The 12297-nt window shown below is 34.1% G+C and overlaps 1 protein-coding gene across 1 annotated transcript in view; it reads left to right on the forward strand.

The window, feature by feature from the left end:
* The window catches only part of LOC125673009 (uncharacterized), a 234695-nt gene that overhangs the window by 57973 nt on the left and 164425 nt on the right, over positions 1 to 12297 (forward strand). The window contains exons 5-6 of the mRNA XM_056159224.1: positions 11067 to 11290; positions 11410 to 11436. Of these exons, the coding sequence (XP_056015199.1) occupies positions 11067 to 11290; positions 11410 to 11436 (251 nt within the window). The remainder of the gene's footprint in view (positions 1 to 11066; positions 11291 to 11409; positions 11437 to 12297) is intronic.

The raw sequence follows: 12297 nt of genomic DNA on the forward strand, positions 1-12297 counted from the left end.
AATTATGTGTTCATGTGAAACTTATACGGTAGGCAGGGGCCACTTTTGATGCACCAGATGCGAGTGTTATGTATATTTATTGAATGTTGTTTTACGTCCCTCTCAAGAATATTTCACTCATATGGAGACGTCACGACTTTATCGTGCCACACCTGCTGCGATTTTTGTGGTCTCATCCAAAGGAATTATGTGATTCCTTTTATTGTAAGACGTTTTCAAATATACCGCTACAGTCCATTCCTCATAAAAGCATATTCATTTTGCGTGTTATTTCTACATCCCGTTTCGAACTGAAACCACACGGCTTCAATTACTGTCCTACATGTCCGGGTAAAATTGCAACATATAGTGAACACACTGTATGATTTAGTATTTGATTGATCATTCGCCAAGCGCCATATATTAGAAGTGGGATTCGCGGGTCTTTAGGATATGCTCAGGTCATACGTGTACTAGGTTGCATAAAATGTTATCATACAGAACATACTCACTGCTGAATTTAAAGGTATCCAAAACGTACTGTATATATATATATATATATATATATATATATATATATATATATTTTTATATATATATATATATATATATATATATATATATATATATATATATGTGTGTGTGTGTGTGTGTGTGTGATGGAATGTTTGATATGTGCGAAGTTAATATATATATATTTGGTGGGATGTTTGATATGTGCAAAGTAAATTAGATTGAGTAATACCAGTTAAGTTTATTTTTTTTGCACTAGAAGCGATTACATTGATATTCAATTTGTTTTCATACAATATTTAGTAATAGCGGTAGACAATTACTTAAACACACTTTTTGATAAAAAATGATATAACTATACAGAATAATGCATCAACTATGTATGAATTACACTGTTATATTCAATACCAAAGGAAATGTTTCCCACTCATACCGTTCATATGAGCAGGTTTACCTTTTTATCACAAATATCTGTATCTGTCATACCTTTGAGAGTACTGACTGCACATTCCCTACCCAGAGATCCGTGCGCTCCTCACACTACACATCTGTCAACGGCTTTTTACAGAAATCTTGTAAAAGTTTCTATAATCCAACATTTATGTTTTGGACTAAATATTTTGTCATGTTATGATATGTTTTTGGGGAAATTAAATTGATGCTTACTGTAAATTGTTTAAAATCCCCGTTTTCTGATCATAAATTTGGAACTATTTCGTAATATGCGTATGAATGTAGGACATACACGTGGTGGAGATTTAAATGTAAATATGGAATCAAAAGTAAGAAAGGCTGTACAAATAAGATAAAACTTGCAAAATAAGAGACAAACAGCTAAGTGGTAAATATGTACTTATTAAAGTACCAGTGGGCTATGAAAAGAGCCTGATGTATCACTTGTTGCCAGAACTTGCACTGTAGATGTGTGTATTGGGTAGCATTATTCTCCTTAAGACATTTTGAATTAAAGTATATATAGACACGTTTAACAAAATGTATAATTCATAGCCATCCACGATGTATAATGTTTCAATCAAATCTGCTTTGCAAGGAAAATCTAATACATTGATCAAAGTTTCAAAATTTGTATTATATTCTGAACACATTTTCCATTACGAAATGTTTACTGATACATGTTGATCAAATAAAGAATAATCAACAGTGACAGCAATCTCATTGTCCTTAAAGGCATGTAAGTACTTCTTTTTCCTTGAATTTACACTTTAAAGTATTTGCACAACATTCATAGTTCGGGGTTCACAAAAACATCGATTCTACCCGTTTAGATATTTAAGAGAGAGAGAGAGAGAGAGAGAGAGAGAGAGAGAGAGAGAGAGAGAGAGAGAGAAAGAGAGAGAGAGAGAGAGAGAGAGAGAGAGAGAGAGAGAGAGACTTTAATTAAAACTTAGAACAACTACATCTAAAAATTTGGACCTTGAATTAAATAAGAACGAATAGTGTTCTTGTGATCCCAGAACCATGAATATTGTGCAAATAGGTAGAATGTACTTCACCGGTCCCCCGAAAGTTTACTGAATGTGCATGTCACGCGACCCACATTCTGGTTGCTATGCAAAAGTAAAAAAAAAAGATCGACGCCATTTTGTTTCCGGTAATTTGCAATAAAACAAGTTCAGATAATGATATCAAATAGCTTACCTATAACTGAAAACCAATCAGACTGTTATTTAGGGTGTTAGTTACGTCTGTTAAAGGTGGAGATTTCTTGATTTTTGGAGGTTTGGAGACTGTATTTGAAAGTTTTATTTCTGTGTCCGTTACAAAGTCTGATTTTGCTGATTCTGGATTATGAATTTCTTTAATAATTTGGCAGAAAGTGATAAATGGATCGATGGATTCTTTTAGAAATATTTTTATGACACATTATTGTACAAAATAACTGTTATACAATACTTTCTGTGTTCCGTGTGCTGTTAATTATTTGTAAGTGCCCTCCAAGTTGATTTGATCGTGTTTGTGTGAGTGCCAGAATTCGGATCCACGAAATTAACGCGGTGGTTCAAAGTCAAATGATTAAATCCTTTTTCACTAAGTGAACTATATGTTCTCCAGCAATCGCTTATGATAGCTGTGCCCGGCCTTGTGTGCTTCTTGATTATTGTCACCAGAGTATCTGCAGTTCTGTGTGCCGCGCTGACAAAAAAACCCTACATTTTTTTGGAATCCCCCTCAATTCCTCCAAACACCCACACCCCGTCCAAACGTATTCCTTTGTGACATTTCCTTTCCCCAAATTTTTATTCATCAATTTCAACAATTTATCCAGGTCCCTCAATGATGTTACTGCTGTTTTTTTCTAAATATATTTCACACACTTCTCGTCCAAAATTATACCAATCTGTTATGGATTTATGGGAAATTTCCAGTTCATGAATCAAAATATATTGAAGAGACATTATTTGTCGAAATGCGCATCTGGTGCATCAAAATTGGTACCGTATAAGTTTTACATTGAACATATTTATAAACCCGAACATATGTGATAGATTTTTTTTCAATGTTAAATTGTTATTTTCAAATCAAGATGACTTTCTAATCGATACTTTCCTGTTTCATTTGATGTTGTTACATCTACAAACCTGCTATAGGACGACAAGTCCTTTCGTGGTCCAAATACTCCAAAACCACACAATTCGCAAATACAGTCACGAAGAATCAGAATAAGACCTATTTGTATCAGCCAATTAATTATGCTCTCTAAATAATTGCATACTTTTCGCAAGATTTTTATGTTCTACTCGCATATTTGTTTACATTAGACATATGTTGAACTGTCAAAGTCGTTAATATTCGCTTGGCACAGAATGAGCGCTTGCGAAATTAATAACGGATGCCATTTTGAAGAATCTTGTAGATTTGTTAATATTGATCGTATTTAAAATTCCAATTAAAACCTATTTTAACATGAAAAAATGTCGAGGAATTCAAGTTTTGGGTGAAAAACCTGGATATTTTTTTTTTCAAATTCGGCAATCGTTAACGCTATTGTATATCATAAAGAAGACGGTGTACTATATTTTAGCGCCTTTTTTCTGGGGGGAGGGGGTCTTCTTTAGTCATGTTTATTTGACACAGTAACGTTACACAACACTATATAAGTACTATGATGTCACAGTGACTATTATACAATTGAAAAGTAACGCCACAATTGATATTTCGCGAAAATACATTTTATAAAGGTAAGAGTCTAATAATATGATAAACAATACTCACCTGCTTTTCTGGACACATCCTCAAATATGAATATGCATACAATTAAACATTTGGTAAGCTATGTAGTAACATTATAGAAATGTTTGTTTACAAAGCAGATGACCTTTAGCCTAGGGTAAAACCAACAAGAATATTGCAGTAAGTAGCTAATCGTAAATAGAGCAATGTATATATTTACATTATCAAAATCGGTTAGTATAGTACGTTCTTTGCATGTACAAAACATTGATACATCGAGATACTATGATAATCTGTATATAAATGAATAGCAACAGGGTCATCAGTTTTTCGTCTAATCAATGACAAATTCCAAACATGCCTTTGGTTTAAAGTTACCCTTTCCTCCAACATGACACTCCGTCAATTACATCGCTGGATTTACAATTCATATAATTTTTGACATGATATTTGCTACCGTTGTAGTCCTCAAATCGATTAGTTTTAATGACATATTGACATAAAGTACACTTTTCAGCACCACACAGCTGCCATACATTTTCTGTAAAAAAAATTAGATCATTGTGTTTCTTATGTACCAGAATGTCTTTAATTATTTTTATTAATCTCTTTTAAAAGCCACAATGAGTATGTCTTTAAACACTATTTTGAGGCGGTCAGAATATTGAAGAATTTTTGATGGTTTTCAAAATCTTATGAATATTGGGAAGTCCTTTAGAATAGTTTACCACAAAGGGAACAGGGTTACCCTGCTTCGCTTTTTAGTAGCTTACAAGATTTGATCGGTCGAGTTTATCTACTTTCATAATTTGTTTTTCTACATCACTATCTAAATAACTGCGATTTCTTATTTTTTTCTTTATTTTTTTTCGTTGAATTTGACATTTTTGTTCTGTGGAACAAATTCTACGCGCACGGAGCCCAAGTCCAAAGGGAACATATATAAAGGGAATATATATACACAGTGTTAAAAGACGGAACGCATGATTCTAAACCTTTTTTCTTCAGTTTTACAGCAAAATTATTGTTTTCATACCCTAAACTACTTTATATGTGCTTTTAATGACATATTTTACGGAGTTTTCGAGTTTGAAATCGATGAAATCCAAATCTTGAGTTATGCATTGCTTTTTTTATTTTACGTGCCATTATGTGTAACTTCATACATGCATGCGCCCTTGAGTCTGAAAACATATATTAGTCATTTCATAAACAGACTAGATTTAATCGACAAAAAAAAAAAAAAAAACACAAACAAAAACACAAAAAAACCCAGCAAACTATTATCACGTTAACTGTTTGTAATTTGCGTTGCATCAAGGTGGTTTTTTGCCGTTTAAGGGTGTTCTAGTTGTAGATAGAAAGAATGTAGACTGAGTTTATCTTTCATTTTTCGAAGGAAGGTGTGAGAAAAAAGACGTGGGTATTTTTCATTGAAGGAAATATTCTAACTTAATAAATAAACACCCAGTTACCTTTGTCCATGTACTTTTTCAAAAACCGCTTAGACAGAGACCCAGATAAACTGCGAGAAAATAAGTATATCTAAGTTTAGCACTGATTTTCAAATTCAATATATACTCGGATCAATTAACCTTCACCTTGTAACAACAGATATGTAGCTTGTGCTTCCAGTTTCTACCAACTGATAAATTTAGGAAAAAAAATTAAAGATACAAAATAATTGAACTTTTAATTATGAATAACAAAATGTTCTATTTCCTAACTTTAAATCAGATTACAAAACTATGCTTCCTTTTATGTTTATAAAATTTGGTGCATCAGTAAAACACTGTGTTCCCACTTCCTAACGACGTGTAGATCACGATTTAAAAATAATCATAAGATTGTTTTATTACAATAAAGTAATATGACTTCTTTTTTTTCAAATTTGATTATCTTTATTCATCCGTGATTGTTTGGTGTGGGTTTTTTTCTCTCGAAATGCACTCGTGAAGTATCTAGGCGTGATTGTCAATGATGTAACGTATTATAATTTTTACAATCCAAATAATAATAATAGTAGCAACGTTTATTTTAGTAAACATCTCCAATTACAAGTGTATATATAGAAATGACATTACCAAATAATGTGTAGACAGCGAGCCACATAAACATCTATTTACTAGCAATATTGCCGAATTCATACTCGGTTCCTCTGCTATATTTGGGCATTTGCATTGTTATTTGTGTGCACTGGTCTAAACATCTTTTTATTAGTTTTTAAAAATATCTTACACTACATTGATAGAAGCAGGGCACATGTGACGCCGCTGTACCACTTGACAACCAACATAATCAAAGAAACTTTTTGAAATCGTGGCTTAGATTTCAATCCGTATTGTGGGTTATCATCGCAATATTTCGGTGACTAAACTATTAGAATTGATTATTATAAGCATAAGAAAGACAAAACGCATATAATTTTGTATACTTTGGAAACATGTGATATGTCCTTAAATAAATGTTATTTGGATTTTGCCTAAAAAAGAGATAATCATATTTGATATTTGCGCAGTTATTAATCATTAATTATACTGTGTCAAATGATGCGAATTTTAGAATTGTGTGGTTTAATGAATATCCTGTGAATTTTGAAAAACGTATGTATATCAGTGTCCAATATGTACAGTGCATATCAGTGTCCAATATGTACAGTGTATATCAGTATCTAGCATGTTCATTGTATATGAGTATCCAGTATGTATAGTGTATATCAGTGTCCAGTATGTACAGTGTATATCACTGAGTGACCAGTATATTATACAGTTCATATCAACAAGTGACAAGTATAGTATACATTGTATATCAGTGAGTGACCAGCATAGCATACAATGTATATCAGTATCCAGTATGTAGTGTGTATCAGCAATTGACCAGTATATTATAAAGTGCATATCAGCGAGTGACTAGTATATTATACAGTGCATATCAGCAAGTGACCAGTATATTATACAGTGCATATCAGTGAGTGACTAGTATATTATACAGTGCATATCAGTGAGTGACCATATATTATACAGTGTATAGTATATGCAGTGTGTTTCAGCGTCAAGTATATACAATGTATATCAGTATCCAGTATGTACAGTGTGTATCAGCAATTGACCAGTATATCATAAAGTGCATATCAGCGAGTGACCAGTATATTATACAGTGCATATCAGTGAGTGACCATATATTATACAGTGTATAGTATATGCAGTGTGTTTCAGCGTCAAGTATGTACAGTGTATATCAGTATTCAGTATGTACAGTGTATACCAGTGTCCAGCATGTATAGTATTCATAAGTGAATAACCAATATGATGCATATATTTCATGCAAACTTTGTTCCGATCCGCATTAGGATCCTATATTCGATTACGGAAAAGGACGAGCGTGGTGCGATTGGGTTCTGCATAATTGTTTATTATTCTTTTAGCGTTTCCGATCATGATTGTAATTGTGATTGTAGCTTGTTTAACGTCCTTCGCGAAAATGTTTCACTCATATGGAGACATCCCCAATTCCAGTGAAGGCTAATGTTCGGTGCTTACGCTCATTGAGCAGCCAGGGTTAATTAACGTGTCACACCTACTGTGACAAAAGACATCCGGTTTTTTTTAAGGTAATCTCCGAGGTCCCGATATATTCACTCCTGCTATCGAGCGTTTAGCGATGGAACTATCGCTACATATTTTAAAAACTTCAGTCTGTCGCGGCCGGGATTCGTACCTCGATCTTCCGCATGCGAGTCCACCGTTCTACCCCTAGACCACCACCGCCGTTTTCTCGATCATGAAGGAAATCGGTGCAGTATTTTTTTCATATACAACACCGGAAAATAGTTTGTATTTAGTCCTTATATGACTGAAATTATGCTACTTCACATGATATCTAATGAATGCACCCAGTGTAGTATTATGTTATATTCTGTGTATATATAAAATTATGAAACAGCGAATTTGCAACCACGAAAGGAGAATATAACGAACGGTGATCAATCCCATAACTCTAATAAGGGATACAAAATAGAGAGTTGGGCAAAGACGGGCCCCTGGATATCCCAGAGGTAGGATCAGGTTCCTAGGACGAGTAAGCATTCACTGTTGACCGGTCACACTCACTGTGAGCCCTATATCCTGATCAGGTAAACGGAGTTATCCATAGTCAAAATCATTGTGCCAAGAACGACCTAACAATCGGCATAAAACACGTCACAGAGAATTTAACCCATTGATAGGTTGTATCGGCAAACTAGATTGTTATAACGACCATGGAATTTGCGAAATGCTGATTTTAAACAATACTGTTGGAACCCCTGCACCATAAACTTGTTTGTCAGTAGCCGTCCTTGATTTAAAAACTGACCATAAGCAGAACGAGGTCTTGATTATCGAATCAGTTGAGATATATAAACATCACATGCAGGTGATAATGGAATATTGCTACATAGTAATAAGAAATTGACGATGGAGAAGCTGAAATCATCTAGTTTGTCATAAAGTTGAGTTGTTAGCTTGCCGTTAATATCAACTTTCAATACAATACCCAAATGTGAAGCAGAAGTGGATGTATGTGTGGTGTCTTTCATTTCGGGTTCACTGGAATAGATCGAATCGAAATATGAATGAAAATTGTTATTATTAATAGATAATACGTCGTCGTAATATCTAAATGTCGAATTAAAGGTCAGAGTAAATGTTTTTGAAAACATTCTGCTTCATAGGAATATAGCAAAAACAGGTCAGCTAACAAAGAAGCACAATTCGTGACATTGGGATTTCAACAGACTGTTGGAAGACTTGATCACCACAGTCCACAAATGTATTGTCTATGCAGAACTCCAGCATATTTTGTGTTTCAACTTATATATATATATATATATATATATATATATATATATATATATCCAAAGTCTCTCTTTTGTAAGAATAATAAAATAAACATTAAAACACCTTTCGAAATATTTCACCCGTTTTACCAGCCTTAATCAGTCGTGTTTATTAAAATGCCTATCATCTAACGATGAACAACGTATATTGACGTCACAATGTACATACATCTGAAAGGCAACGTAATGTATCAACATTGCGCCAAAACATCAGAAAAATTGCGCGAGTTAATATAATAGCCTATTTAAATCATACATGTAAGTGGACTCTAATTGGTGTAGAGTGACTGCCGCATTCATTCTCCCATCTAATGTGAGATTGTCCCTTATCAGTATGTTGTTTTCTTGAACGGTCGGTTCATATCAGAATTGGAATACATGTCCTCTGAATCTCATGACAGGTGTCATATAAATAGAGATACACATGTGTATATGACTTGATTTTATTTTTATTTGAAACAAAACTTATGACTGCGCCCCTACGCTACATCCCAAGGTGGGAGGCCATATTATCAAGACTTCAACATGCGTGAAGAATTTCAGTGTACCAACATCTTATAATCGAAAAATAAGTGTCATCAATCGTCAAATCATGTCCCCATCAAATTTGATGTGTTGCATAAATACAAATATGTATTGCACCAGATGTAGAACTGAATAACGAATAAAAGCTAGTTCGATTTAAGAAGGCTGTGTTTGGGGACATTTTTGTGAAAAATATTTAATGTTGTACAATGTTGTTTTCGGTGAAGGGGGGGGGGGGGTATTCATTGGAGATAGAATTTGAAAATTCAATTCGTGTTACTGTCAGAATATTATTATTCATTATTATAATATTTTTATCTTTATTAGTATTTTTCATGGTAGAATAATGATTTTAAAATATATATCAAATGGTGAATTCTGTGGATGACTTCCCGCTTTCTCTGTAATTTCTGCTTCCCTTGTTCATGATAAATCTTTTATTTTTACAAAATACTGACCCCCTCATAACCTTATTCCACACACTATTTTCCATTTTCCGTTTCCTTTTCCGTTCCGCATTTTAGCAACCCCCGCTTCCCATCTATTACTGACCTCAATTAAAATTTTTGACCTATACATATTGTTCCTCCCATGGGTCTGCGCCGTCCATTACACAAATACAGGTAAAGTCGACCATTACCGTCATAATCGAAGTCGCGACTTGGGGTGTCAAAGATCAGAATATAAAGGTACGGACAACGTCAGCTCAGCCGGGCAGCAGTGCATCTCTGGAATAACATTTCAGAGGACATCTAGAAGTCAACATCTCTTGAAATTTTCAACAAAAACAAATCTTAAAACTCATGTTTATGAAGTAGATTTAGCTTACCTAACATGTGAAACTGTGGCAGTTTTTAATCATTAAATAACCCCCCAAAAATCAAAAAAGATTTTACATATTGATCTTAATTATAGTGTTTATTTTGATAATTTTACAGATATATAAGATCTTATGTCATACTGTCATTTCATTTCATTTCCCGTTGGGATCCGGGTTAGAATAATTCCCCAGTACTCCTAGCTTATCATAAAGGGTGACTAAATGGGGCGGTCCTTCGGATGAGAACGCAAAAACTGAAGTCCCGTGTCACAGCAGGTGTGACACAATGAAGATCCCTCTCTGCTCAAAGGCCGTAGGCGCCGAGCATATGCCTAAATTTTACAGACCTTCATCGGCAATGATGACGTCTCCATATGAGTGAAATATTATCGAGAGGGACTTTAAACAATATTCATTAATTTAACTGTGTTTTATCGTTGCAATCCTCTTCTTACCGCTGTAATGCGCCTTAGACTATTTTGTTTTATGTAAGGCGCTATATAAATTTCATTATCATTATCATATCAATATCTCTTCTTTAGATTTTGAGGCGATCTGAACATCAAACGTGTAATCATGCGCTTCTTCTTATTTTATATATTGAATAATAAAAAAACAAAAAGTATTAGTAGATAAAGAATAAAATGTGTCTCATATTGCTGGCTGGTTTCCGCCGTCTTTGTTAGATTTTTGTCTATTCCAAACACCTTCAAATGTACAACAATTTAAAGGGATGTAATTAGGGCGTTAGTTCTACTGTTGCAAGGCAGGAAGATCTGTGACATTGTTCCACATACTATACGGGTACCGTCATTTTATTAATTCTGATGATTGGTAATGACGATGACAATAGTGAAAGATCTACACTGTAAATAGAAGACTAATGCTATGCTGGGGCTTCATCCACGGGACCCTATCACGAAGGACTTCGCTCTAGAACCATTGTGCCCTCATGGTGTGATTTCCAGACCCCAGTCTAATAATTTTAAAATGGCGACCCCTAAATTCAGATTCCGGATCCCTGGAAGACTTCAAAATTGCCCCCCCCCTCTCTTATCTCTATAACTTGACTTATTAATAATTGGAAATTTATATGAAAACTCTGTTTATTTTTTCATTAAGAACGGACAGCTTCACTGTTTTCTTTTTATTTACATATAGAACGAGAACCATCACTACTGAGGATGGAACGATTCCCACAACATTGATGAACGTCTTCAATACAACAACAAATATAACGAGTACACTTACCACGACTGTAGAACAAGGATCCGCCGATGTAGGAGTGATCATTGGAAGTGTCGTGTCTGTCGTCGTTGTACTCTGCATTTTACTACCTATAGCAATAGAACTCTGGAGAAGGAGAAACTATTCATGTGTACCCTGTATGTTGAATTAAAAACATTTGGCAAATGAAATACATGCATTTGATATGAATACAGTTACGTTTGTTTTATATTGTTGCAATCCTTTAATAATTTAACGTTTACCTTTTTCTTCGTAGGTGAGGACCCAGAATGGGATCAATTGAGTAAGATTATTCAAAATTAATTTATAGGAAATAGTAGTACAGGATATGTATGATAGAAGTCCTTTTGGGCCCCATATTTTTTGTCAGCATTTTTCGATTGGGAAACACAGAGCGCAGGTTTGTATACACATTATTTTCATTACACATGATGAATCAATTCTGCGCTCGGTGTTTCCAAGAAAACGAAAATTGTAAAAATAGCTATTTTATATCCGAATGCAGTAAATGGCAGGATATACATGATAAGGTAGTGATTGCAAGACATCACTTGGCTTATTCATGTAGTATCTAAAGAGAGATTATTTTTGTTTCTGATTCCGGAATACATCACCCGTTTGGGCGTCAGTAATGACAGGCAGACTGTAAACAGAGACTTGTCAGATACGACCAAACAGAGTAAAGTGAAACTATCTTTAGAAATATATATGTAAAACTAAACTAGAAATGAAAACATCCCTTACATATTTATCATCTTCTAAATGATAGTCATGGTTTAAGTCTTCAAGTAACCCTCTCCCCTGTTAATTTTCAGTCTTACAAAACGTAAATATAATTATCAAATCCCTAGGCCTATAAAAATCATAATATGTACTGCTATAAATTGCATACCATGTATACGGTGTAAGTAAACATAATCTAAAATGCAAGATATATAGGCCTAATATCCATCTGGTGCCATAGGCTGCGGAAACGCGGGTTCGTAAACACGTCATTTTGAGCAATAAATATTCAATAATTCTTAGCACTTGCTGTTGCTATCGTTTTCTAAGTTCAGTTAATTCTGATAATACATGCTGTATCAAAACTAACACTGTTTTATTGTTGTTGATAATCGCTTGGTTTGAAAGGGGAGAAAAAAAT

The sequence above is a fragment of the Ostrea edulis genome, chromosome 3 (genome assembly GCF_947568905.1).
Source record: "Ostrea edulis chromosome 3, xbOstEdul1.1, whole genome shotgun sequence".
NCBI lineage: Eukaryota > Metazoa > Mollusca > Bivalvia > Ostreida > Ostreidae > Ostrea > Ostrea edulis.